We start from the raw sequence: 27,957 nt of genomic DNA, 5'->3' as shown, positions 1-27,957 counted from the left end.
GTCCTGTCTGTGTTACATGGCATGCTTTTATTGTGAAGCACTTTGTAGGCCAACTTTTGTTTGGAAAATTGCTGAATAACTTACTTTACTGAAAAACATTACTGAAGACTGACACCTGCCCCTGAATGCATCCATTCATGTTTTTCATGGCCAAAAAGCATCATCATTTCCCTGGATGTGGAAGAATGACAGTCAGCCACTGAATCTTCCAGGTTGTGTAAGTGCTGTGCAAGCAGGCCCTCCCACTTAAATCAGTGCCAGAGAAACAGACGGTCCCATCGCTGATTGGTTCCGCGCTGAGCTCCAATCATTGAGCTGTAGTGATTCCTCTCACACGAGATGAAGCAGCTCGTAAAGTTACGGCTCAGTTAAATGTCAAAGAGAGAAAACACCAACAGGTTTTCACCATAGGGTGGATTTATGTCTTTATTTGAATACTAGAAGAAAGCGAAGGAAAGGAATAAGAAAGACGATTGTTGTTTCTGAATGGACTCTACCGGAATAAAAGGACCGAGCACGATTTTCGATGCGAAAAGGACAAAAGTCTTCTTATTAATTTGATGGAAATGTTTGTTTAAAACGTAACTAGCTTGGACATTTGAGTGAGGATGACCGCCCTCACGAGGAAGGTGCAACAGGTGCTGTGCGTCCTGTTGCCGTTTGCTCTCCAACTCAGCAGCGCGCAGACACAAGGAGGTGGGCTCACAAACTCTCTCACACACACAAACACACACACACACACAATCAACTTTTCTGTACAGCATCATCCTTTTTTTTAATTCTCAAATTTCCCAGAATATATTTGACAAATCCCTCCGAACACCTGGATTAGAGTTGCTCTCTAGCCTGCTGACAAAACACCTGTCTGCCTCACAAACCACACACGAGAACCTGTTCCGCACACGTACAACTTGTTTGCTGTGAGTCACCCGCACCTCTCCCACGACTCTGTGTGGGCTTTATCATGTTTGACTCAATTGTTTCAAGGCTTTGCGACAGAGGAGCCCAACCTTACACCGCCTGTTGACTGACAACCACAGTCAGCCCAAAAGAGATTTCCTTTAAAATAAAATAAAAAAATGCTCTCTGTAAAAGTGTAAATCTCCTTTAGAGTAAGTATTCTGATTTAAGTAAAAGTATACTACAATGTAAAAAAAATAAATAATAATAATCAAAAGTCAAAAGTGCATACTTAGCAGTTTGCAAAGGAGCAAAACCTCACAATTGAGAGGCTGCAACTTAGTAATGTTTTGTTGCCAACAATGACTCAAATAAATAGCTCAATAACAAGTGTAATATACTTCCCTCTGAAATATAGTGAAGAAGAAAGTAACATAAGATGGAAATCCTCCATTACGCCAAGATTGCAAGATCTCCATTAAATGTATTGACCTGACGTGTTTGAGGCAGAGAGAGAGGTGTTGTGATTTGAATCCCAGCAAGACTTTGTGAACTTTGACCTCGTGCTCCTGTTGCAGTCACCTGGCTGCAGGTGAATCGAGCGGTACTCTGATTCAGAGAAGAGCTATGTGAACATGAGATCATCGATGCTTAGGCCGCTGATGCTCAGGTGACAAAGCCTCTGGCACCTGAAGTAAAAACAGTATTATAAAAAAATACAGTTTGATCACATGAGAAGGAAGATTTGATTGTTTGTAAGAGGTTCTGTACTGTAAGGATGCTGTAAATGTTCTGAAATCCATAACAAAGCATAAAAGACACTAAACTAAGTTCACTTGGTGTGTAGCTAATGTTTCACTAAACATTTTTTATATTGAAGAGGAGCATTGATGCAAACCTTAATTGAAACATTTGCTTGTTCAGAGTTAGTAATGTCCATAAACTAATGACATTTCAGAAGTATATTTTGGGGTTAGAGTCAGTCCTGCTATTTAAGCCAGTTGTTAAACAGGATTTTGTTGTGCCGTAACCATGTAGTGCAGTAACCATGTAGTTATGAAACACATGCTGTTGTTATGCAGATGTAGGTGTAAACTTTTGATGAACATGTCTGTTGTAATACGAGGTTAATTGGCCAACCATACTAAAATGAAATAACCAATGATAATATAGTTTTTGTGTGTGTGTTTGGGGGCACTCGTGGTGTCTTTTTAGGTTAAACTTCAAAGCCAGTTGTCATTTTAGATCCTCACTGCACTTTTCTGCAGGAATCAAGTGTTTGATTATTAAGTGAAAATGCGTTTCAAAACACACAAACACACATTACACAAACATGTTCACGTTGTAAATAAACAACACAGGTATAGCTAATTTGTAGCACTTGCATTTTCAAATACAGTTTGACAGGAATTCATTCAAAAAGTATTATCATGACAAAATAATGCACAGGTCATGTCTCTTTAAATGTGTGATGTTTCATAGGGGGCTCATGTATCAGTGTACAATTTGATTTCATATCTTTTAAGAAAACAACAATAGGTAGTGCCTCTTTAAAGTGCGTCTGTACATTTACAGGTGAGACATCCAAATAACCGACCCGTCAAAAGGCAAATATGCTGCCGTTCCTGTTAGCAAAGCATAATGTTAAGTAACTCTCTGTGTCTGCCTCAGTCTGTTCATCAAAGTGTGATGCATGTTGGCAACACACAAAATGAATCTTTCTGTTCTCAGGTGCTCAGGTGTCTTTGTGTTTGCGAGTGTGTGTGTGTGTGTGTGTGTGTGTGTGTGTGTGTGTGTGCGTGCACGCTCACTTGTGAGGTATGCAGTAATCTCTGGCACATTCTGTGCCAAGTTTCTGTTTACCTCAGCCATCGTCTCAACCGCTTTATTGAGCTTGTTTATCTCCTCCTCCCTCTTTTCTTTTCTTTCTCTCCCTCTCTTCTTTCTGAAAAAAAAAAAACAGCTGAACCTGATCAGTGTTGTGTTTTCGTCATGTGTTGGGTTACACTTTAGCGCCGAGGACAATGAGCTCATTTTGCTTTGAGTTCATGTCCTGTATGTGATAGTTAGTGATGAAATAAGTAGGAAGGCAGACATGCAGTGTCTGAAAAGAGTGAGGAGACACACAGAGCGTGAAGTGTCAGTACAGACAGCAAGAGGCTTCTTGATGCACCAAGACACACTCTTTCAAAACTGGGCCATTGTGTGCATGTGCGTGTGTAAATCTGTGTGTGTATTAACTCTGAACCCTCCACCCCATTCCTTTTTTCTCCATCATCCATCTGCCAACACTGAAAGTCCTCCTTTGACAGAAAAAAACTCACTCAGCCTGTTGAGATTCACGGCTTCTACAGCCGGAGCTCGTGCATCGTCTGTATGGTTTGTAACACACATGTATTGCATGTGTGCACACCGGTTTGTCCCCCTCTGGGTTGTGCTTGAACTGTATGCATTCTGTACATACTGTGGCGTGTGGAAGGTTCTTGAACATACCAACGCAGATGTTCTTGAGTATTTCCCAACGGGCCATTCAAAGGGTGTAGAGTCAACAGCAGCAAGTCATCCACTGATAGCGTAAGGTGGGGTTGATAAAAAGCTTCACCCTTGAGCAGCTCATAAACTGACATCATTTCAAATGAATGGCTTTTAATGAGCAAAAGTTTCTGAAAGCATGTTAGTCATTGCAACCCATTGTGATAACCCTGACATGAAGCAAACTGGGGCATCTAATATAAAGAAATGGCCTATGCTACATGCATGCATAGCGAATGTTAAAGAGACAATGTCATGTGTCATTAAGGGCGTTCTGATTATTCTTGATAATCCACAGATGCCACTATTATGAGTAAGACGTTATTTCTGGAAAGAAAGCCATGAGTAAAATAAACAAAATTCCATTCACTGCAGGACTTTTCTAGGTAAAAAACTAAATTATTTGCACGACTAGACACCATGCAATGTGTGTTTTGTGATTTGAGTGAACTGACCCTTTAGTGTAATTGGTACAGAGCCAGTTCCTTTGAACGCGATGTTCTGAGTAGCACAATAAGGTGACTCTTATCAGGACTTTATGGACGTAGGACATGCTCGCTGCATGCATCTCTCTCTCTCTCTCTCTCTCTCTCTCTCTCTCTCTCTCTCTCTCTCTCTCTCTCTCTCTCTCTCTCTCTCTCTCTCTCTCTCTCTCTCTCTCTCTCTCTCTCTCTCTCTCTCTCTCTCTCTCTCACACACTGTTCTTTGACTCCCCTGCTTTGCCTTGTGAGGTTAATAATCATCAGCCCTTTTATGCCCTTGTTGATCCTGTTGTTGTACTGGGCTCCATTTTGACTCTATTGTCAGTAGAAGGAATGTGTTTTCGAGTGTTGAGCATGTAACAGGTGCGTGACCTGAGTGTAGCAAAAACATTCCTTAAGTCTCTAATGAGTACAACAAAATCAATAACAAGTCAACAGGAGTTGACTGGTTCATGATTATGCTTTGACTGAAATAAAAGGTTTGAGTTCCCCCGAATAACAAAACAAAATCACTATTGCTTCTAGTGATGTCAGTTACTATACAGTTTTATTTTCTTCCGTTTTGAGACATTAGCCATTGAGATGTCTGCCCCCATCCCCAGTGATGGATGAAAGCTGTTGACACTGTATTCTTATTATCCAGAATGAACACGACAGTATTTCTTGGGAGATATGTTGCTGTTGATTTTTTAAATTTTGATTTTCCAATGCTGGGAGCACTAAATGACAACTTGACAACTAAAACCAAAATCCCGTATGATTGTTGAGCACAATGTGCTGCAGTAAAAGCCTCTGTTCTCTGGGAACAGATTTTGGAGGTTGCATTGATTCACTTCCATTCAACCACAAGAGCATAAGTGAGGTCAGGGATCGATGTTGAGCGATAAAGCCTGGCGCGCAGTCGGGTTTCATCCCAAAGGTGCTGGATGGGTGAAGGCCAGTAAAGCTCTTCCATACCAAACTGGGAAGAGCATTTCTTTATGGACCTTGCTGCAGGAAGTCATTGTCATATTGAAACAGAGCTTAGCCTTGGAAATGCGCTATTATATCAAAACACATTGTATGCTGAAGCTTTAAGAGTTAAGTTGAACTGAGGAGACTAGACTATTGAAAAACAACCCCAGACTAAAAGAATGTGGACATATTGCATTTGCACAATGTGTACGTTATCCAGTACGTGGTTGTATTTGTAGTCAAAGTACGCGACATTGAGAACAACACTCGTGTTTAATGCTCTGTCCTCTCTATCCTTCCTTCTCTCTCTGCTGTTTCTCTCCTGTCTGACATTTGAATAGCAAAGCAGCCTTCAAGTGACGCTGAATGGCTGAACTCCCACGGACCATAAACAAGGCCTTGTATGTTTGTCTCACAGAAGGACATGCCCCGTGTACAATCCTCAGCTTGTTTCACACTGTTACAGTACATTCATTGATATTGTGCGAGCAGAGAACACAGTGGTGGTATCAAGCATACACTCTTCCCTCATAAATGATTTAACAGACTACTTTTGGGATACAATTGCGTAAACATCTTTAGATCAAGATGGCGCCGCAGATGGCAGCCTCATACTGCGCTCTCTCCTACTTTTTCTATATGTTCTTTATGTTCTGTTGTTGTTCTTCATGTTCTTTATGCTCATATATATTCTTCGATATATATTTATATTATACATAGTACTTAAATGTTAAATGTTTATGCTTAGTTTCTCTGTTCTACTTTGTTGTCTTTAATGTCCTTGTTTTTATATTTCTCTTGTTTATTGTATATTCTATGTATGTATGTACGATGGGAAGCAATGTGTAACCGGAGTCAAATTCCATGTATGCGCACGCATTATTGACAACATAACTACTGTTCTTATCGAGACATGAAGCGAGCCGATACAACATGCTGTGCAGGATTTTAGGTTATTAGCATGGTTACAAATGTCAACGGTCTCTTGAATGAGATTTTCTTAATGCTTTGACAAAACCCAGAACTTCAGGGTTCACTTTGGCTCCTTTTGTAAAACACTGCAGTGCACTGTAGTTTAAATAAAGTTGGTATTTGTTGAGAACATTTTTGGATGAACACATATTTGGGGCTTGTGAGTATTTACAGCAGTGTGTAGGATCAGCTGAACGATTTTTGGACAGTGGTTGAGGAATAAGCCAGACGAGGCCTTGGATAAACAAACAGTTGTGAAAAGGATCAATTCATTTTTTTTTGTTTTTGGTCTTTTCATGGGATCTAAACATATTGACATCAACAAGAGTTTGTTCTTTGCTTTTGCAGTGGTCGTTTGTTCCGGCACCAAAAACAGTCTGAGCACGACAGGAAACTCCGAGATCCAGTACAACCTGATGAAGGAGATGTACACCGGCTGTGAGATTGTGATGGGCAACCTTGAGATTACAATGATGGATCACACCAGAAACTTCACCTTCCTGCAGGTGAGGCTTTGAACACGTGGAGTCTTTAACTCGGTACTACTTCCACAGAGCTACTGTGTATGTGTCATTGAGAAAAACTGCATGGTAACCAGTCTAGACATGGATATGGATTGACTGATGCCAAATCTTTGTCACTGTCTGTGATCTCAGATGCCCAGTGAGCTCATTTATGTCCTTTTCTAAATCAATCACAGTCATGGTGATTAATGAGAACACAAGCAAAACACACATGCCAGCATGTTGTGACTGATAAAAATCACTGTGACTAACAAAAACAGAGCAAAGTCAGTGTTCTTCTGAACACCTGTGTGTTCTTTAATTCTCCCCTCTCATTATTTGCTAACCCTGCAGTCTATCAAGGAGGTGACGGGCTACATCCTGATCGCCATCAACGAGATCAGCCGCCTGCCTATGAACCACCTGCGTGTCATCAGAGGCACCACGCTGTATGAGGAAAAGTACGCTTTGGCTGTGATGATCAACTACCAGAAGGACGGGAAGCACGGCCTGCAAGAACTGGGCCTGACGCACCTCACAGGTACACAGGAAGTCACTCGGTTAGTGTGTTCAAGTGTGGGTGGATGGATAAGGATGTGACACTCGGTTACTGTTGGAGCTCCCACACCCACACAGTGTAGACACACCTTCAGAGCGCGCCGGTCGTCGGCGAGCCGCGGTGTGTGTAGTCGCAGTGATGCGAAGTTCCTGGAATGTCTCAACTGCCAGTGTAACATGAGCTCCAGCACATTATACTGAGTTTGTATGAGCGGTAGTAAAGGATGCGTCACGGGCCCGTTCAGGCTTGCTTTGCTAATTGTCTTTCCCCATTTAAATGTGTGTGTGCCGCCCACAGAGATACTGGAGGGAGGAGTCAAGATCATCCAGAACAAGTACCTGAGCTACGCCCCGCAGGTGAACTGGGCGGACATCGTGAAGGATGGAACAGCTGATATCACGATTGAGGGCAATGGGCCTGAAAGTGAGTGCAAAGAAGGACACACACAAGCATCACTTACCTTCCATTTTAATGTCAGACTTTTACCTTTGGTCTGCTTAAAAATGTAAAAATGCATCTTCTGATAATACATGTGTATTGTAGAGCCTTGTGACAAAGCATGTGGAGAACGTCAATGTTGGGATCCAGGAAATGAATCGTGCCAGAACTGTGAGTGACATTTACTTCCCACGGATCAACTCAGTTTTGTAGTGCAGTAACCATGGTGTTACCTGAAAAAGTTTCCCGTATATGGATGTTGTATGGGGGGGGCATGGAGGGTCAAATAACTATGAAGAGGTGCCTTGGTTTAAAAGAGTTTCTAACCACTGCTGCAATAGATTAGCAAATTAACATACCCTCAACTCTCTTTCAGTGACAAAGACTGTGTGCGCTCCTCAGTGTAACAGCCGATGTTTTGGTAGAAACCCGAGCGAGTGTTGTCACATTGCGTGTGCCGGAGGCTGCACTGGACCCCTGGATACAAACTGCTTTGTGAGTCCACTACTTCGATAGGCCTGTTAACACAGAAGACATTCTGACACGTCACAGCAGGAAAATCACAGGTGTATAACATGAAATGAACGATGGCTGAATTCAATTTGGTCGTGACACACTGGCACATTTTCGTAGAACAGAGCCATCATTATGTGCTTTTCCTACTATGACTAGTCAAAATGTCTGCTGTGAAAATAGTTTATCGTAAATATTTTAAAAAACACATCTATGAGCTGTATTGCTGACGGTGCTGTCTGTATGTGACATTTTTCAGGCTTGCAGGAACTTCAACAACTCGGGCGCCTGCGTGCCTCTGTGTCCCCAGACCCTCATCTACAACAAGCACACATTCAAACTGGAGCCCAATCCCAATGCCAAGTACCAGTATGGCTCCATCTGTGTGGCCCAGTGCCCTGGTGAGTTGACACACGCTGCCTTATATGTTCACACGGACTCACAGTTTATATGCAGTTGCTGTTCTCTGCATCAATGCACTTTGTTCAGCATTCAAAGCTTTTCATAAAGCAGCAAGTTGCATTTTTGTGTTTCTTTTTTAAAGCTAACTTTGTGGTGGACGAAAGCTCGTGTGTAAGCAATTGCCCGTCTGATAAAATGGAGGTGGAGAAAAACGGAGTGAAAAGATGTGAACCCTGTGGAGGCCTCTGTCCAAAAGGTACATTTAATTCAACATAGAAGAGTTAGTTGTTAGTTGTTTTATGCAACTTAGAGACAAGCGGAGCTAACAGTGTCGCTAGTGATTATATTATATTATATTATGTGTCAGCAGCATGTATAGCTGGTCGAGATGGAGCAGTTATTAATCGCTAAATCAACAAGAAAGCATAATGGTTGATCATATGTTTTGTATGTCAAATATGAATCTGCTGTCAAATAAATTGATTTGAATGAATATTTCCCTATAAGATGTGCAGGAGTAGAATAAAGTAGCACAACATGGAACTGATCAAGTAGCTCACAGTTATAAGCGCAGTATTTGACTAAATGTACTTTTGGTACTTTTGGCAGGTATTTCCAGCACTGTGCTGGTTGGCTCTAACTGACATCATATGTTCTTAACCTTTTCTTCTTCCTCTTCTTCATCTTCCTCTCAGCTTGTCATGGCACAGGAGGTCCAGACAGGCAGACAGTAGATGCTCTTAACATCGACAGTTTCATAAACTGCACTAAGATTCAGGGCAGTCTGCACTTCCTGGTGACCGGGATCGAAGGGTAAACTCATACGTAGTTGCCATTAATTAAATTAATTAATGAAATATGGTATTTAATAGGTTAATAAGTATTTCCATCTGTGCTTTGTGGATCCTCTTTTTGCAACAGGTATTTATTTTTGTATCTTTTCTTCTTCTCTTTTCAAAGTGATGATTACAAAAAGGTGCCAGCCCTCGATCCAGAGAAACTGAAAGTCTTCAACACTGTTAGGGAGATTACAGGTGTGATGAAACCTTCAATATTCTTTTGGTTTTAATGTCACCTCACCGTGTTTACAGTCTGGTTAAGTTCTCTGGAATGCAATGTCTTCATTTTCAGACAGCCTCAGTATCCAGTCGTGGCCTGCAAACATGTCTGACCTGTCAGTCTTCTCCAACCTCCAAACAATTCAGGGCAGAACACTTTACAAGTGAGTAGTTGTTGTTTTCTCTTTTTGTTCTAACATTGTTTTTGTTTCTCTTGATGACTAAGGTCCTGTTATTATCGTGTTGTTTTATCTTTCACTGCATCGCAGACTAAGCATCACTGGCATGAATCTGATGTCTTCTATCTCTTTGTTCCCTTGTTGTACCTAATGTTTACCCAATGTAGAGGACCGAGCTCTAAAAGGTACAGTAAATATTGAACATATGTCCGCCTCTATCCGCCTCTTCATCTCGGTTTGAAATCATTATTCTTGGTTTAGATATTCTCATATTCAGTACTGGGATTGTGTGATTGAGATGGTGGTGGGTGCAACTCTTTAATGAATTCACAAGGTTTACTTGCATGCTCTTTCTGATGAAAACTGATTGGCTATTTGGTTGCAAAATGTTGGTATGTGATGTTGTATTTTATGGAAGTAAAGAAATCATTTCAACCATATAAGCAACTGAACTTTAAGAAGCTTTACATTGAAACATATTTACTTGTTTATATGTGGTTAGTATTTCTCCTTGATGTTTTCAGTACGTAATTACAAGTTGTGCAATTTCAAAGACACGGACATAGAGGAACTATTGTTTTTTAAGGTTCACAAATTCAGAAAAACAGAACAGAAATACAACTGCACTGAATTTGAGTCAAGTAAAAAAATATTGGATGGGTGAAATTCACTCAGGCTACGAAGAATAAGCGATCAAGCCTGAATAAATATTAATTTAATATTTGAAATGTGTATTTTTTTATGAATTTGTAAACCAAAAAAAAAAATGTTTATACTGTAAAAACACCCAGTTGCGCATACAATTCTAAAGACATTTCTTTGCTTCTTTAGTGATTTAAACAGAATCACAACATTGTCAAATATACATTTCTTACACAGCATTTCTTTTCTACCTTCTATCTCAGGGGCTACGCTCTTCTGGTGGTGAAGATCCGCTCCTTGACCTCGCTGGGGTTACGCTCGCTGCGAAAAATAAATGGCGGTGGCGTCTACATCACAGTAAACAGGAAGCTCTGCTACCAATACACCGTTAACTGGACGCGTATCTTGACCAGCGGCTCTCACCTGCAGCTACGCCAGAACAGACCAATAAATCAGTGTGGTGAGTGAGGGAGGATCATTTTTTTTAACCAGCTCATTTGTCAGCGTTCATGATGATACAGTAATGTTTTGTCCTGTTGTGTTTGTAGTTGATGAGGGCCATGTGTGTGACCCCATGTGCTCCTCTGATGGCTGCTGGGACCAGGGGCCAAACCAGTGTCTGTCCTGTAAGAAGTACAGCAGGGGAGGAACGTGCGTGCCAGACTGCATGTTCTTAACTGGGTGAGTCTCAACAAAAACAACATTGATATGAATAATATAATTCCCAGTGTTTGTCTTAACGTGAGTAATGTTTGCTGTGGCGTTGCTGTCCCAAGGGTTTCAATCTTATCTGCAGTCTGTTGAAAGATTTTGAAATTGATTGGCTTTTCGCTCTGATTGCAGGGAGAGGCGGGAGTTTGCTACTCAATCAGGGGAGTGTATGCCATGCCATCCTGAGTGTAAGGTCCAGGAGGGGAAGCAGACCTGCACAGGCCCGGTATGAGTCTTTCTATTCAGTGAGACAAACAGCAGAACAACTTCTCTAATCTCAACACTTCTGTTGTAGTTACTTTGGGTTGGTTGCTGCCACCTAGTGACATAATTATACTCCACATTACCACTGGCTTCTGTCTGCTGTGCTTTCGTCTGTCAACTAAACTGTGCCTACGTCTTTTAAGGGAGCGGATCAGTGTGTTGCATGTGCCAGCCTGCAGGACGGTCCCCACTGTGTGTCCTTGTGTCCTGAGGGCTTGATGGGAGGGGAGGAAGTTATATTTAAATACCCCAACAAGCAGGGCAGCTGTGAACCGTGCCACATCAACTGCACCCAAGGGTGAGATATGAGTGAGTTATTTCTATTCATGTGTTTGTGTTCGATTCAAACTTACCTCTTTCCTGTGTTAATAGGTGCTACGGCCCAGGAATTGGAGACTGTGGGTCTTCCCGGTTCATTTCCGGGTAAGTCGAATCTGACATGTTTTATGTAACTTAGACATTTAGATTTATTAACAGCTCATGTGACATCTCTTCTTCCTTTTCATCTGTCATCAGACAAACGACCACAGCCATCGTCCTGGGAGTGATTGCCCTTCTTTTTGCCTCATTCTCTGTTTTCGTGCTGACTGTTCTGTACCGTCGAGGTCTTGCCATCCGTCGCAAGCGAGCCGTGAGGAGATACATGGAGAGCGGAGAGGTCAGTCAGAGTCTGAGGTCTTTACGATGTTGTTATACTTCAGTAAACATGTGTTTGAACGCATGATCTGTGGGTCTCTCAGAGTTTTGAACCTCTGGATCGTGGAGAGAAAGGCTCTAAAGTCCATGCCCGGATCCTGAAGACCACAGAGCTCCGTCAGATCAAGCTGCTGGGTAACGGAGTGTTTGGATCAGTCCATAAGGTAATGTTGATTGTGGCAGTTGTCTATTCCATCCACCACTTGCACATTTGATATTGATTCAACACATTTTGAATCTGTCTCTATTTCTTACCACACAGGGCATTTGGATCCCTGAGGGCGATACAGTGAAGCTTCCTGTGGCCATAAAGACGATTCATGATCGCACCAAACGGCAGACCTTCTATGAGCTGACGGATGTAAGAAAACATAACTTAAAGGAAAATATATTTTGTGTACCAAATACTCACTTAAAGATAGGCGTGAAAGGTGAATCTGAAAGGTTTGTAGCTCGCAACTTCGAGGAGTCATCTTGGATTCACAGAATTTCCCTGAGTCACTTAAAAACAAAATAATAATAACATGCCGTAACTTATCTAAGGAAACTTCTTAAATCACTCCTGCAGCACTTCTCATGATCTGTATGTGAAGTAGGTTTCAAAGAACTAATTTCCCCACAACAGGATTTATTGGCGATATGAGGATTATTTATCTGCAATATATTGAACTTAGAGATGAGTCTAATATGTTGCAGGAGCTTGAGAAATGTGAGAGGTTTATTTGGACATTATGATGTTTAACCTTCTTGAAGAAGCAATCTTTACACTTTTCACAGTCTACAAGAAGTGAATATTTGATACTAAAAGTATTTAAGTATTTCTTTAAAACCTGAATTAAAGGTTGTTATTTCTTTTAAATGTCTGCAATAATTTACTCTACATGCCCACTGCAGCACATGATGGCCATTGGAAGCATGGGCCACGTCAATGTAGTCAGGACCCTGGGTATCTGTCCCGGGGCCAGCCTGCAGATCGTCACTCAGCTCAGCAGTCAGGGCTCCCTGCTGGAGCACGTCAGGAACTGCAAGAACAAACTCAGCCCACAAAGGCTGCTCAACTGGTGTGTTCAAATCGCAAAGGTAAAGGAACAACCTTTTTTTCTGTTTGTCTGTGTAGGCTGTGTGTAGAGCACTAATTGGTCTTAAACGCAGTTGTCCTTTCTCATCAGGGCATGTGTTACCTGGAGGAGAACAGGATGGTCCACAGGAACCTCGCCGCGAGAAATGTGCTCCTGAAGAATAATTACACAGCTCAGATCTCAGATTACGGCATTGCAGACCTACTTTACCCGGATGAGAAGAAGTACTTTTACAATGAGGTCAAGGTCCGTAGCCCGGTTGAGAAAAGATACTCATTAATATGATCAAAGTTCATTAACAGAGCCTTTGACATTAACTTATTTTGCGCACTTGTTCTGTTGTTTTCACTGACGTAATTAATGAAGACATTCTCTTTTTACGTCTTTAGACACCAATCAAATGGATGGCTTTAGAGAGCATCTTGTTTCGCAGATACACACATCAGAGCGATGTCTGGAGTTACGGTGAGTTTTAAACCAGCTTACAAATCCCAGTTGGGGTAATACTGAGTGTTAATGAAAACAGAGGTGGAGGTGTGGATGTTCCAGCTGCACCAGTCATGCTGTTTCATGCCACATTATATTTGTCCCCTTCATTTAGGTGTGACAGTGTGGGAGATGATGTCCAATGGGGCTGAGCCGTACACTACGATGCGCCCACAGGACGTTCCTGATCTATTGGAAACGGGCGAGCGTCTGTCCCAGCCTCAAATTTGCACCATTGACGTCTACATGGTCATGGTCAAGTGTGAGTGCTTGTCTTCGATACTTTTTTTACACTGGTCTGGCCTACAAAATGAAAGCAGTAATGCAAACGTATGCGTTTAAGACATGATAGCAGATGAATCAGAATGAAACACCTCAACGACTATTGGATTCAGATTCAGATTGCAATGACATGTTGTACGGTCATGATCTCCAGAGGATGGATCCTGTAATTACTTCGGTGGTTGCCGGACATTTTCTTTTTCGCCACCAAAAAGTCAATTTTTTAATTTTAATAAATTGTCCTTACAAACTATTACATGTCAGCGCCATCATCAGGTCAAAATTGAATTTGTCCAATACTTTGGTTTATTTCCAAATACCTGCAAAACTAATGACTCTCACTTCAGGCTTTGTGTTTAGATCATGTTTAAATGGTGACGTTAGCATTTAGCTCAAAGCATCGCTGTACTACCTCACAGAGCTGCTAGCATGGCTAAAGACTAAGTTGTGTTTGTATTGTATTTAATTAGTTTCAGATGCTCCTTGTGGTGCATTGGTTTCATAGAAACGAGTGGCAAACTATGGCTTTCATTTATAATTTCAAGGTTGGATGATTGATGAGAATGTCCGTCCAACATTCAAAGAGCTGGGAAATGAATTCACCAGAATGGCCAGAGACCCGCCTCGCTACCTGGTGATCAAAGTAAGAGAGGCTTTGTGTTTATCAGTATAGCCACCCAATTGGTACAGAACTTGTTGTTTCTGTGGGCAGAATAGTTCTGTTTATTGTGGCAGTTTAGTAAAAACTTACATTTATGTCTCACTTCTGTCCACCAGGAGGACTGCAACCAACAGGACTCGGCCCCTGATGAACTCGCCCAGCGGAGTGCAGACCTGGACGACATGGACGATCTAGACATTCAGCTGGAGGACCAGAAGGAGGAGGCGGCGGTAGATGGTATGACTCGAGCCCCTCACTACTTGTCTCAAGCCAGGAGCCTCAGCCGCCTCTCCAGGATGGACACTCCCAGAGTAAGAGTCTTCTTGTCAATTTCATGGCCAGTTTACATCTGGAAATGTCTTTTCTGTCACCGTCTAAATCTCACTCCTTTCTTTTCTTGTAAAGGTGATTATTTCTCCATCAAACGTGGCGGGTTACCTGCCCATGACCCCAGGTTTTGACAACCCAGGACAGGTAGCTAAAGCAGTCTACTTTTTATATAAACTGTTTTGTGTTTTGTGTAACATAGCATAATTAGGTACTATTTAAATATATTATCAACAGCATCCTACTGCACATTCCTCTTGCCATTTTACGAATGCAGGTGTGTTGTCTTTGTGTAGGCCATGTGGCAGTCACGCTCTCGACTAAACTCAGCCCGCACTGTGTCTGAGAGCTCGGAGGGCTGCGGCACAGCAGTGGAGCTGGAGATGAGTGAGGACTTTTCTCTGGCTGGTAGCCTGAAGAGACGACGTCAACGCGAGGACAGCGCTTACATGTCTCAGAGGGACAGTTTGTCCGGCGGGCCACCAGAGACTCCATCACCAGAGATGGAGGAAGAGGACCAGAATGGATATGTGCTTCCTGGAGACAGCCCAGAGAGAGGTGATAGCGTCATTCGTATTTTAAATATATTGAAATTATATTGTCAATCATCTTTCCTCTGAAATGGGTGTATATGTCTGGGTTAGCTCTGCCTCCCTTTTAAGGAATGCATACAAATTGTCTAGGTTAATAGTATTTTCTTCGAATAGCTCCTCACACATTACTCTCCTGCAAACCTCATTTTATTCACTTTTCTTTCTTTTTTTGTGTCAGAAACCCTACTTTTCTCATCTCGGGCCGGTCCTGGCAGGATGGGTAAGTCTCATTCGTCGGGCCTCCTGGATGACCCAGATGAAGAAGAATATGAGTATATGAACAAGCAGACATGTGTAACAGCTGTCTCGCCCCGGCACAGCAGCAAAAGGCTGAAGCCGAACAAGAAGCGCACCTCCTCCGTATCGTCACAAGCGACAGTGTGCTCAGGTGACACCACATCGTCCGTGGAGGTCCGAGGAGGTCACACAAGAAGCAATCACAACTCCGATTCAGAGCAGCAGGGATCTAATGAAGTTGAATATGAATACATGGACATCAGGGGTAATGAAAAAGATGAAAGCCCTCCAGTGCCTGACACTCTTCCTCCTCCTCCGACACAAGCAAGGATGGGCAAAGAGGAGGAGGAGGAAGAGGAGGAGGAATATGTGGAGGACAGTAACTATCATTACACAAACAGACAGCCGAAGCTGCGTCAAGCTCTTCAAGACAAGAAGGAGCTGAAGATAGAGGGAAAGGACGAGGACGAAGACGAGGAGGAGTATGAGGACATGGACTCCTTTGCTGCCCTGCGGCCTGGAGATGCTGTGGTGTACCACAACCTGCGGAAAGGCGGGGAGGTAGCAGCAGGGGGCATAGAGGCACATCAATCTGGGTTTGAACCCTACGCAAAAGTGCGAGCTGGAGTCGGGGTCGGGCAACCTGCAGCTGTCGACAAATCTTTTGACAATCCAGAATACTGGCAAAGCAGGATGTTTCTGAAGCCCAACGCCGTGCCTACATGAAGAACATTTTTAATCTCATGAACTTCCCTCTGAGACTTAGTCATGAAGGACCCGAAACAGGAAATGCATTTTGCAGTTCATAATGTAGCCTATGGACACAATTTCAAAAACCCGACCTGCTCGACTTTTCAACCGGCTCTGATACAAGTCGACGTTAATTTCTTGTGTGTTGATAACACTAACAGAAATGAACAGAATACAAGCTATATTTTTCTGTTTACATTTTGAAATGAACAAAGCTTTTATTTTTCAGAACAAATGTGTCTGTTTGTTTGGAGTTTGGACTTTTTTATGTTATGAGACCTCTTTTAATGGTGGTATATGAAATACATTTTCTACTCATTAAAATATTTTGAACTATTCTGAAGCACCAACTTTTTATTTTAACTTACCTATATAACATGACAATGTCTATGTGTGAAATGTGGGCTATGTTCTTCAGTCAGGTTTAATAATGAATGTGAAAAATATTTCTGGACCTTCTCAACAGTAATTTCACAAAAGTAATTCTGAACGTTTTGCTGAACTCGTTTTCCTCAGCACTTATAAATGATTCTTTTTATAAATGTTCATATGGCACCTGACTATTATTTTATGTTAACTTATCCGTTAATACAACATTGACATTGTTGAACAACGAATTGAGGGATATGTTAGGCAGCAACCCTGCATTTTGGCGGGTCGGGGTCGCTGTGACGTCGTTAGCGTCACGGGGAAGTGGGAGGGGCTTGGAGGGGTGTTCGCAGCAGCCGTCAGAGTCGTCCTGAGCTTTTTGGCCCACTAGCGACTGAAACTTCACTGCCAAGATGTCCGAGGAAGAGCAAGAGCAGACCATAGCCGAGGACCTGGTGGTCACCAAGTACAAGATGGGTGGTGACATCGCCAACCGTAAGTAAATGCAACTAGTAGCCGTTGGTGAACGGGTGAGAGATGCTCTATTCGGCCTGTCGTGCAGCCAGCGGACGTTAACGGTAGTCTCCTCACACAGCAGCAGCCATGTGGGTTACATGCGAGGCGCACGTATGCTATCCTAACTGGCTAGCTAGCTAGCTGGCAGGTAAAGTTGGTTCAGTCCTAGCTAATGCTAGCTCCTCTGTTACTGCTGACCAACATTGACGTTGTGTGCTGTACTAGAGAGAGCTGTCTGTTTGTTTAGCTATCGTAGGACGCTAACTAGCTAATGAGCTAGCTCAGCCTGTTGCAGTCAGCCACAGTAGGAGCAACCGTTAAAAGATAAGCAGGAAGTCACCGATATGAAGCCACTTTAACGTTAGTTACATGCTGACCTCTTTGTGCTAGTTTATGCACAATGTTGATGGTGATCTGGTTAACTGACATAACACACAAGCTGATATGTCTGCTGCAGGAATAATATGAGGTCAAAGTTACAGCATGTTACTCTAACACTATTCAGATGACAGTATCGTTGCTGTAGGAGATATGGATAAAATCCTCTGTCACAGTCTATGTGATTTTAAAGATATGAGTTGTAAGTAATTACGTTTTAAGTAACTGCTTCAAGATGACAGAACCAGACAGTAATGTGTGTTTTTGGCAAATCCAGCACTTAAATACCTGACAAACGAAGTTATGTCATCATATGCATCAAAATCATAATAACATCTATCATTATAAAGCTGTTTTTTATTTACAATATTGTCTGCTGATATATTAAAGAGGCCGTTAAAACGTTATAAACGGTACTACTAAATCACTCCTGCTAGACAGATGTACATTGTCCTGTGGTATATGTAGTCATATCACCCAACCCTATTTAAAACCTAGTGTTTGACAATATTGACAAATTAAATGAATCACTATTTTTGAGTCAGTTCTCTGACAACTGATGGTGTTACACTATGGGTTCGTTGATGTGATCTCTGAAAAAATATGATAAATTGTGTTTGTTTCACTCAATGTTAACATTGTAACTCATCCGTTTTAAACAATACCTAATGTGATATCTGCTCTCATACCTGCTCCACTTGGTTCCTCTTCTGCACCTCTTGATCATTTGTCTTGTGTGTCCCCTCACCCCAGAGGCTCTTCGTCTGGTTGTGGAAACAGCCACTCCCGGGGTGTCGGTGCTCACCCTCTGTCAAAAGGGGGATGCCTACATCATGGCTGAGACTGGAAAGGTCTTCAAAAAGGAGAAGGACATGAAGAAAGGTGAGCCAACGATGATACGAGTGAGTCCGTTGTCATTCGGGTGCACTGAGGTGGACCCATCAAGAAGAGTCTAGCTGCAGTCAAGTCATTCAAATTGCTGACCCAAGGTGTCGCTCCCCCCATCCGTGTACACTTTTTTTTTGCTAAACTTGTGGATGATTTCCAAATGAAGACTTGGTGGTTCTCCTTTCCCTCTTCTAGGCATTGCGTTTCCCACCAGCGTCTCAGTCAATAACTGTGTTTGCCACTTCTCTCCCCTGAAGAGTGACCACGACTACACACTTAAAGACGGGGATCTGGTCAAAATGTAGGCGCCGCGCTCTGAAACAATGTCACCCCTTGTTCTCCCACGTGTGTCATGAGTCTGTTGTCTTCCCCTCGTTCTATGTGACATCTTGGCTTGTGTGTGAGGGCATTGTCTTGGCTGTTGATTGTCTGCTTCATCAGTAATGTCTCGTCTTCCTGTCTGTCCTGTGTGGCAAACGACAAGTAAGGTTGGACACGTTTAGAACATGTGTAGAACATGTGTCTTTTGCTGTTTTTAAAGTGATATGTTGGATTCTAGCTTTGATGGCCATCCATCTGCTAAATCCTTTGTTTCACATTTTTGCAATGTTGTGCTTTGAAAGAGGAAGTCAGCGTATCTTAGTTGTTGTATTGCCACATACATTGTTGTCCTCTGTGTCGTCTTTTTTGTGCTGTGTGTGTGGATTTGCGATGTTTTAAAGTTTGTTGTTGCTCGTGGTAATGTAGTTACACACTAGGTTTGTGTCTTTCTCACTTTCCAAACACTCACAGGCTAGCTTTCTGTCTGGTTTTTAAATTGTAGTGCTGCTCCTTTGAATTCATAATAAGTTCTTCACTGTACTCCAGCCACAGCCAAAAATAAATTAACCTTGGAGTATATATTCCGTGTAATGGCCATAGCAGATTAAATGTTTTATTTGTCTGACCTTCTTTATTGGTCTCATTTTCCAAAGTACATGATAGTTGACATTCTGTCCTGTCTGAGTTGGTTCCTGTCTCAACATTTGTAAACTTGACAGCCGCTTGGCAGTTAAACTTATAAATAATTTGGCACAGGATCAATTTGATTTTCTTCTTGTTATTTCATTCTCTCATCTCTACTTTTCCTCTTTATTGTGTGTAGAGATCTAGGAGTTCATGTTGACGGCTTCATTGCCAATGTTGCTCACAGCTTTGTGGTGGGAGCCAGTAAGGTGAGAAGCTCTTCTAAAATGCTGCTTTTTTGTTCACCCTTTTGTGTCCTCCTGTGGAGCCCTCCTGTAAGTCCTCTTCTCTGTGTGTCTCGTTTCTGCAGGAGAACCCCGTCACAGGCCGGAAAGCTGATGTAATCAAAGCGGCCCATCTTTGTGCGGAAGCAGCTCTTCGCCTGGTTAAACCTGGTAACCAGGTACATGGAACCTCTTCCTCACAGTTTTCTCCGTGTCCTCCATAATAATGACTTGCCGTCTCTAAGATTTCAGCTTTTAAAAATATTCTTAAGAATTAGAACTCTGTTTTTTGTCGGTGTGTCTTTTCTACTAAGCAATTCACTGCTGAGCCTCTAATAGTTTGTGCGGTGCAAAACTGTATTTTGCATGTGAAAGTTACGCATTTTTCTGTGTCTCAGAACTCTCAGGTGACAGAAGCCTGGAACAAGATTGCTCAGTCATTCAAATGCACACCTATAGAGGGTGAGTGTCCATGAAAAAGGCATTCAGAGCAACAGCAATGCTGTTTGTATCTCTTCACATTTGTTCATGTAATGTGAAGACGATGACTGTTACAGATTCATAACATGCAACCGGATGTTTTATTACTATTCTTTTCTGCCTTGCTCTGTTTTTCAAGGTATGCTGTCGCATCAGCTGAAGCAACATGTCATAGATGGAGAGAAGACAATCATTCAGAACCCGACAGACCAGCAAAGGTACATCTAGTCACTTTTTACTCACAGGAGGAAGAGGGGTGAATCTGAGGCGTGCTGTTGACACAGTCACACAAATGCAAAATGTACCTTCGACTCCTGTTCACTTCCATTTTCTGCCAGCGAAGAGCAATCGCTATCGACGAAGAAGCAAATTCAATTTTGGTGAATGTATGACCGTGCCCTGTGGGTGTTTTGAACTGTAGTAAATCTCTTCGACTAAAGATTAACTTGAGTCTCACGTTTTGTGTCCATTTAGACACAGAGTGTAGATAATGGGCAATGCTTGAATGTATCGAGTGGGATTCAGTCCTTTCAATCAATGTCACGTTAGTTTGATGTTGTGAGCTCTGAGACTTCTATCACTCAACCAATATAATGGAAAATAATGAAATTTGATTTGTGGTGCTGAAACCAACCAACCAAAATTACATTTGGAGAAACTCAACAGCAAATTGTTTTTAGTTTTTCACTGGCTGCTGTTGACACTCAATTTCAGGAAGGACCATGAGAAGGCGGAGTTTGAGGTACATGAAGTCTATGCTGTGGACGTCTTGATAAGCACCGGAGAAGGGAAGGTCAGTGTGCTCTCTAGTCCTTCTTTATTCATACCCATTGCTGCCAAAACTGTACCGAATGAACACTTAAAGAACACTCTTGTCATTTACAATTAGGCCAGAGATGGAGGTCTGAGGACCACCATTTATAAGAGGGACCCCAGTAAGCAGTACGGCTTGAAGATGAAAACGTCCCGAACGTTCTTCAGTGAAGTTGAACGGCGCTTTGATGCCATGCCTTTTACTCTCCGGTATGAATACCACACTTAATGTGTCACTACTAATATACATAGTCCACCACGCGCTGACCTTTTGAATAGATTGACAGCGTTAAATAATAAAAAAACGTATTTAATTCCAATGTCCGTTTTCCTTCAGAGCATTCGAGGATGAGGCCAAAGCCCGTCTGGGTGTGGTGGAGTGTGCCAAACATGAACTGCTACAGCCCTTCGGTGTGCTCCAGGAGAAAGAGGGTGAGTATTTACCTCTCCCCTTTATCATCTTTTTGCTTTTTAACATTTCCCTTTTTGATTTACCCCCCCCCGTTACTTTGTGTGTTTTCTCAGGAGAGTGTGTAGCTCAGTTTAAGTTCACAGTGTTGCTGATGGCCAACGGGCCTCACAGAATCACTAGCGGAGCCTTAGATCCAGAGCTCTACAAGTCAGAGCATGAAGTTCAGGATGCAGATCTACGGGTAACATTGTTGTTTCACATACTTTACATCAAGCTCCTTCATCACACAGAAACGGGCTGCTTTGAACATCTTGTTACCTTTTTTGGTAAAACGTCTCTCATCTTCCGCAGACTTTACTACAGAGCTCTGCAAGCCGTAAAACACAGAAGAAAAAGAAAAAGAAGGTAAATTATTGTTCAAACAATGAACCCTCATGCCACCATTGACCTCCTTGACTTTTGTGTCACCTCACTGATCTGTTCCTCCCCGTTTCACATCCCACAGGCCTCAAAGACAGCAGAAAATGCAACTGGACAGCCGACAGAGGACACGGAAGCCGTAGAATAACAAAATACTGCCTTTCCACACATGCAAGACCCCAAAGAGAAGCAAGAGGAAACGTGACAAATTGCCCCAAACTCTCAGCCCATTATACACGTTTAATTTCATAAATTAGATGGATTCATATTAGATCCTACATGGATGCTTAACCCTTTACTGCAGTCACTGAAAGTACCGTGTTGCTTTTTCTTCGCTTACTTGAGTAAGAAATAAAGAATATTTGCAAATAGTTTTGCATCTTTGAAAGTACATGTTGCCAAATGGTACGTGTGCGACTGGTGACTGCGTTGTTTTACTTAAATAATCTTTTGATCCTCGTCTTGCAACTTTCAAGTGAAACTGAAGCTTACAGTTGGCATTAAAGGAAGTGGATCATTCTGTATTTTTGACATCCAATACAGTAAAGGATTATTGGATGAAACCAACAGAAACATGGTTCACAACAAGTTGTCTAAACTTGTTTGTATGTAAACAAAGATTTATAGTGAATATACGAGCACTTTGTCACCTCTTGCGAGTGTGACAATCACGTGATGACGAGTTTATTCATCCAGTGCGTCATGAAAAAAACGGACCTTTAGCATTTTAAAACGTTTAATCAAAAGCATTTTTCCTTAACTTCACTATGCAGTAAAGGGTTGAACTATAATTGTGACCAAACAAAACAGTCAAATGATGGCGATCACAAGGACTGTAGTATAAGTAAGTGTTTACGGTTAGTCTTCCATCATCAAGGCCTGAACACATGTAGCTGAAACTAGTGTTTTAACCACACTATTTTAAAGTATTAACCTGAGCAAAAGACTGGAATGTTTTTAAGAATACAAGCAAAAATCACAGTTGTAATCGGCTCTACTTTAGGGAACAAAACCGATACATTTACTGCCGTGTTGTTCTACTTTTGAAAACCTTTTCTAGCGACACCTGTTACTTGCTTTACTACATCATTGGTCTTGTGAATCATGAAATTTAAAGCTGACCAAGTTTTTAAAATAGTTTTTTTTATGGGTGTCTGGACCAGTAAGAGATCATTTCAGGTCCGAGTTTCATTTCGAGCTCTGGGTCAGATTTGTCAACAGCTGAATATGTTGAGAAAAGTAAAATCCTGCTTTGTAGCTCCATCAGTGAGCAATGGAACTTTACATCTAATGAAATAAAAACATTTTCATACATTTGTTGGTTTTCTCTGAAGGTTTTTGTCAAAGTTCAGTATTGGAAATGTCTGCAATTAATCATGACGACCTGCCTACTTAAGTATAAATTGTAATTTCATAAATTGAGGTGGTGTTGATGGATGAGATTTATTCAGCCCTTAAATATCCGAGTGTATTCGGCCATTGTGGGAAATGTTGGAAATCAATGACCTGAGCTTCTTTATTGCAACATTAGATATTCAAAAAAGACACTTTATTCATCCCCAGGAAGAAATTTGGTTGTTACAGCAGCAAAGATATACTTCAGCAAACGAAGTAACAGAGTCAAAATAAAAATATGAAGTATGAAAAATGTAAAATATATACAATAAAATAACAGTAGAACATATTCAATAGAAATGCACAGTATATACAATGAAATAGAATAGTGTTAAATCAACTAACTAGGTAAACTAAACAGTAGTGCAAAGATCAACAGTGTAGCGGTGTGTAGTTATGTGAAGGATGATCTTGCCAGAGGTGATTTATTATAAAGTCTAATTGCAGTGGGCAGGAATGTTCTCCTGTATCTGTCTGTCAGTCTGTTGGAGAAAGTGCTCCGCTGTCCCTGCAGTAGGTGGTGGAGAGGGTGATCCGGTTTAACCCCCACCACCCGCAGCTTCTCACTCAGCAGCAGTGGTTGGATGGTGTTAAATGCACTGGAGAAATCAAAGAAAGTGATTCTCACAGAGCCACCGGTTCCATCCAGGTGCGACCGAGCTCGCTGCAGCAGGTAGATGATGGTGTTGTCCACTCCAGTCAGTCAATTCAGTAGTTAAGAGATAAAACTGTGAAGTGAAATGAAACCTAAAACATCAGGTCAATTTATTTCCAGAATAATATACTAGTTTTCGTTAAAAGTGTTTTTTTAATGTAATCGTCTTGAAAAGTGGATATGCCATTGAAATAAGGCGCCATGTGTCAATACAATTCCTTAGGAGTTGAAAAACGCAAAAGAATGTGGTGTAATTAGCTCACAGGGAAATGTAGTTGTAATGACCATTAAAACTACATTTCCCTGTGAGCTGATTACACCACATTTGTCGCTTGAACATGACGCCGACACCTGTATAAGTACCGCCCTCTTTCTTCGTCACATCCTCTTTCCGTTGCTCCTCTCGCCTTGAGGTATGGAACATCTCTCCTCTACTAACTGAATCCATACAAATCCTCACATTTTACAAATCATCCACAGGCTCTAATCTTTTATTTGTATTGTTTTCACAGAAACTTCTCCTCACGATGAGAGCTAAGGTGAGTGGACAAGCAAATATCTGTATTTTTGTGGTTTGACATCCTCTTCCTGTTAGTCAACGCCGCTAGCTAGCATCAGAATAGCCTCTCCTGTGCTGCTTTATCTTGTCTGTTGACTGAAAATGTCTCTCTAACCTTGTACTGCGTTTATAATACGTATTACATGTAAATCTAAACAATTTATACAATATATGTGTGTAGTAGTAACATTAAGTGCTACTGCGTCATGCAGGCCCGCCTCTGTTGCATGCTCTGATGTTAGCAATGGTAACCTCAATGCTGTTGCATCTCCAATATGTTTATGGTGGAAGCTCCAGTCAAGGTCTTTGACAGACATCACTGTTACATGCGTTTTGGTGCAGTGTGAAGTCTCAGAAGTATATCTGCATCATGTAAAGCGTGCTTTCAGTCTGTACGGTGGAGAACAAGCATGGCAAACGTGACTGCACCCTAATAAATATTTCTCTTGTCTTTCAGTGGAGGAAGAAGCGTATGCGCAGGTGAGCATTATTGATCCTCTTTGTACAAACTCCTAGTTCCCAGTTAAATGATTTTGATATAACTTACCATTAAACTAATCCATCTACATGTATGCCGTAATTACTGCATTCAGTTACATTTACAATTCAACACAAACGCTTGATCAATGCCTCTTGGAATTTGTTCAATTTCTAATTTAAACGTTCAGTTAATATTGATGGCCAGTGTTGTCAATGCTGGGTGTCCAATTTTAAATGCTCAACCACAGTTCACTACTCAAATCAAGTGCTGATTGGAGCCTATTGCACACATATGTACATGGTGCTATTGAAATGTTAACAGATATATGCCATAAATATTTGTGTCCATGTGAAGATCAGTTATTTCTCAATGTGTCAAAGTTACAACTCATGATTTCAAAATAGTTTCTCCAAAAGCATGGAAATATAAACTGCTATATTTACTGTTTTGACAATTGAAAGGAGAATTTTAGGCTTTCCTACACAGAACTGTACCAAACACTGATTGCAGATATTAGCATAACATTAAAACTAAATCATGTCACTTGGCCATTCAAATTGGGGATTATTTTTTGGGGGGTTGCAATAAATCCAGGTTTGTGTATTATATGGCTGTTGAGCAGCTAACTTCTGAATGGTTTCCTAAAAGCTGCTGTTTTTTGTCTTGACAGGCTGAAGCGTAAAAGGAGGAAGATGAGGCAGAGGTCTAAGTAGGCCCTCATCCCTGCCAGCTGTGATCCCGTTGGAGCCTCTCCAGTTGACTGACCCATGTGGCTGAAGTGAAGCCTCATCGGTGGAACGAAGGCCTAGACCCTGATCTCAGATGACTGCGCACCTCATGGAGACTGCTGTGAAAGTCTGACTGGAAAAGGCAAAGATGCTGGACTATCAACATCAGAACTACAGCTGCTTTGTTCACAATACATGTTTACAAACAACTGTCATTCTGTGATGTATTGAACAATAAACGAACACTGTTTAAAATTTACGACAAAGTTGCGTCTCTTGATTAATGTGGCTATTGACATATTAGTCCATGCATGTCTCATATAACTTACTCTTGCTTGACTATTCATTGCGCCACATGTTTTTCGGGTGGGGTGGGTTAGTCATGTACCTCTGTACTTGTGTTAGTTTCGATCGCTTCAGGTTTATGAATCTAATTGGAGCTGTTAAAATGACTGTACGACGTGTCAAGTAATGTATTTTGCCTTGTGACGGCAAAGGATTTGGAACTGAATATGAGAAGTTGAGGTTTAAAATGACATTTTTATAGAATTTGGGGAAACTATATTTACATGTGAAAAGTGCCATGTAAAACCTAGATTTCAGTTCCAACGTAAAGTACAGAGCCGGCACACTGTATCGAGCGGTTGCATATACATTTATCCTAGGAGTCATTGCAGTAAATGGTCATAAATATAGTTTTTGTACAAGGATCATATACAGGTGCATCTCAATGAATTAGAATATCATTGAAAAGTTCATTTGTTTCAGTAATTCAAAAAGTGAAACTCTTAATTCATTACACGGTGATATATTTCAAGTGTTTATTTCTTTTAATTTTGATTATGACTTACAGCTAATGAAAACCCCAAATTCTGTCTCAGAAAATTAGAATATTGTGAATAAGTTCAATATTGTAGACTCGTGTCTCACTCTAATCAGCTAATGTAACGCACACTCAAAGGTTTCCTGAGCCTTTAAATGGTCGATATGGTTCAGTCGGCTACACACTCGTGGGCAAGACTGCTGACTTGACAGTTGTCCAGAAGACAGTCATTGACACCCTCCACAAGGAGGGTAAGCCACAAAAGGTCATTGCTAAAGAAGCCAGCTGTTCACAGAGTGCTGTATCCAAGCATATTAATGGAAAGTTGAGTGGAAGGAAACAGGTGCACAGCAACAGGGATAACCGCATCACACCGCATTGTGAGGATTGTGAAGCAAAGCCCATTCAAACATTTGGGGGAGATTCACAAGGAATGGACTGCGGCTGGAGTCAGTGCTTCAAGAGCCACCACACACAGACGTATCCAGGACATGGGTTACAACTGTCTCATTCCTTGTGTCATGCCACTCCTGAACCAGAGATAACGTCAGAAGCGTTGGACTGAACTCTCGCTCAGTGGTCCAACGTCCTCTTTTTAGATGAAAGTAAATTTTGCATTTCATTTGGTAATCAAGGTCCCAGAGTCTGGAGGAAGAGTGGAGAGGCACACAATCCAAGTTGCTTGAGGTCCAGTGTGAAGTTTCCACAGTCAGTGATGATTTGGGGAGCCATGTCATCTGCTGGTGTTGGTCCACTGTGTTTTATCAAGTCCAAAGTCAGCGCAGCCGTCTACCAGGACATTTTAGAGCACTTCATTCTTCCCTCTGCTGACAAGCTTTATGGAGATGCTGAGTTCATTTTCCAGCAGGACTTGGCACCTGCCCACACTGCCAAAAGTACCAATACCTGGTTTAATGACCACAGTATCACTGCGCTTGATTGGCCAGCAAACTCGCCTGACACCATGGAGAGTATTGAGTGCATACTGTATACTGTACATGGACATACTTTTCAGTAGGCCGACATTTCTGTATTAAAAATCCTTTTTTAAATTGGTCTTATGTAATATTCAAATTTTCTGAGATACTGGATTTTGTAAGCCATAATCATCAAAATGAAAAGAAATAAACGCTTGAAATATATCACTCTTTGTGTGATGAATCTATATAATATACGAGTTTCACTTCTTGAATTGAATTACTGAAACAAATGAACTTTTCGATGATATTCTAATTCATTGAGATGCACCTGTAGATGAAAATAAACTGGAGAAGGTATTGCATAGCAACTAATTAACTATCAACCCTAATGTACATGGCTACATTTCTAATGTAGCTTAATTTCATTTATCCAATTGTTTCTACAGTTTGTAATGCTGAACTGGGACTTCAGGTGCTTTACAAATAAACTTGCTTTGCTGTGTGATGAGCTGAGATCCATTTGAAATGTATCTGAACATGGCTCACTGGCTCAAACTACTACGCTTTAACTAAAGCAGTTTAAATGAGTAAGAACGCATTGTTTTGTTGTAGCACTAGTGGACACCGACAGCATGCTTCTGTCACACACTGAGTGCACTGTATACACGATT

General features: G+C 41.6%; 2 protein-coding genes and 1 long non-coding RNA gene across 3 annotated transcripts; all 3 read left to right on the top strand.

Annotated features, from left to right (window-relative positions):
* Positions 1-350: 350 nt before the first annotated feature.
* erbb3a (erb-b2 receptor tyrosine kinase 3a) lies at positions 351-16,766 on the top strand. The gene is made up of 29 exons (XM_079186147.1): positions 351-696; positions 6,189-6,346; positions 6,698-6,884; positions 7,200-7,325; positions 7,446-7,511; positions 7,717-7,835; positions 8,113-8,254; positions 8,398-8,511; positions 8,951-9,068; positions 9,216-9,289; positions 9,387-9,477; positions 9,660-9,677; positions 10,398-10,594; positions 10,683-10,815; positions 10,978-11,071; positions 11,253-11,407; positions 11,482-11,532; positions 11,626-11,767; positions 11,850-11,969; positions 12,068-12,166; positions 12,700-12,885; positions 12,975-13,130; positions 13,274-13,349; positions 13,486-13,632; positions 14,198-14,295; positions 14,430-14,624; positions 14,719-14,787; positions 14,937-15,198; positions 15,412-16,766. Exons 1-29 carry the CDS (start codon positions 609-611, stop codon positions 16,194-16,196), a joined length of 4,266 nt encoding a protein of 1,421 aa, XP_079042273.1. The 5' UTR covers positions 351-608; the 3' UTR covers positions 16,197-16,766.
* A 177-nt stretch (positions 16,767-16,943) lies between these two features.
* On the top strand, positions 16,944-23,033 carry pa2g4a (proliferation-associated 2G4, a). Its single transcript, XM_079185595.1, has 13 exons — positions 16,944-17,084; positions 18,237-18,365; positions 18,567-18,672; positions 19,516-19,585; positions 19,687-19,779; positions 19,999-20,062; positions 20,220-20,298; positions 20,795-20,873; positions 20,970-21,103; positions 21,231-21,325; positions 21,419-21,546; positions 21,657-21,710; positions 21,811-23,033. Exons 1-13 carry the CDS (start codon positions 17,003-17,005, stop codon positions 21,871-21,873), a joined length of 1,176 nt encoding a protein of 391 aa, XP_079041721.1. The 5' UTR covers positions 16,944-17,002; the 3' UTR covers positions 21,874-23,033.
* A 1,100-nt stretch (positions 23,034-24,133) lies between these two features.
* On the top strand, positions 24,134-25,802 carry LOC306714151. The gene is made up of 4 exons (XR_013767610.1): positions 24,134-24,188; positions 24,288-24,314; positions 24,792-24,814; positions 25,486-25,802. It is a non-coding gene; the product is annotated as an uncharacterized lncRNA (long non-coding RNA).
* The last annotated feature ends 2,155 nt before the right edge of the window (positions 25,803-27,957 follow it).

The sequence above is a fragment of the Pholis gunnellus genome (assembly GCF_910591455.1).
Source record: "Pholis gunnellus genome assembly, chromosome: 3".
Lineage (NCBI taxonomy): Eukaryota > Metazoa > Chordata > Actinopteri > Perciformes > Pholidae > Pholis > Pholis gunnellus.
The sequence above is the reverse complement of the archived record's forward strand: the minus strand, read 5'-3'. Positions and strand labels throughout refer to the sequence as shown.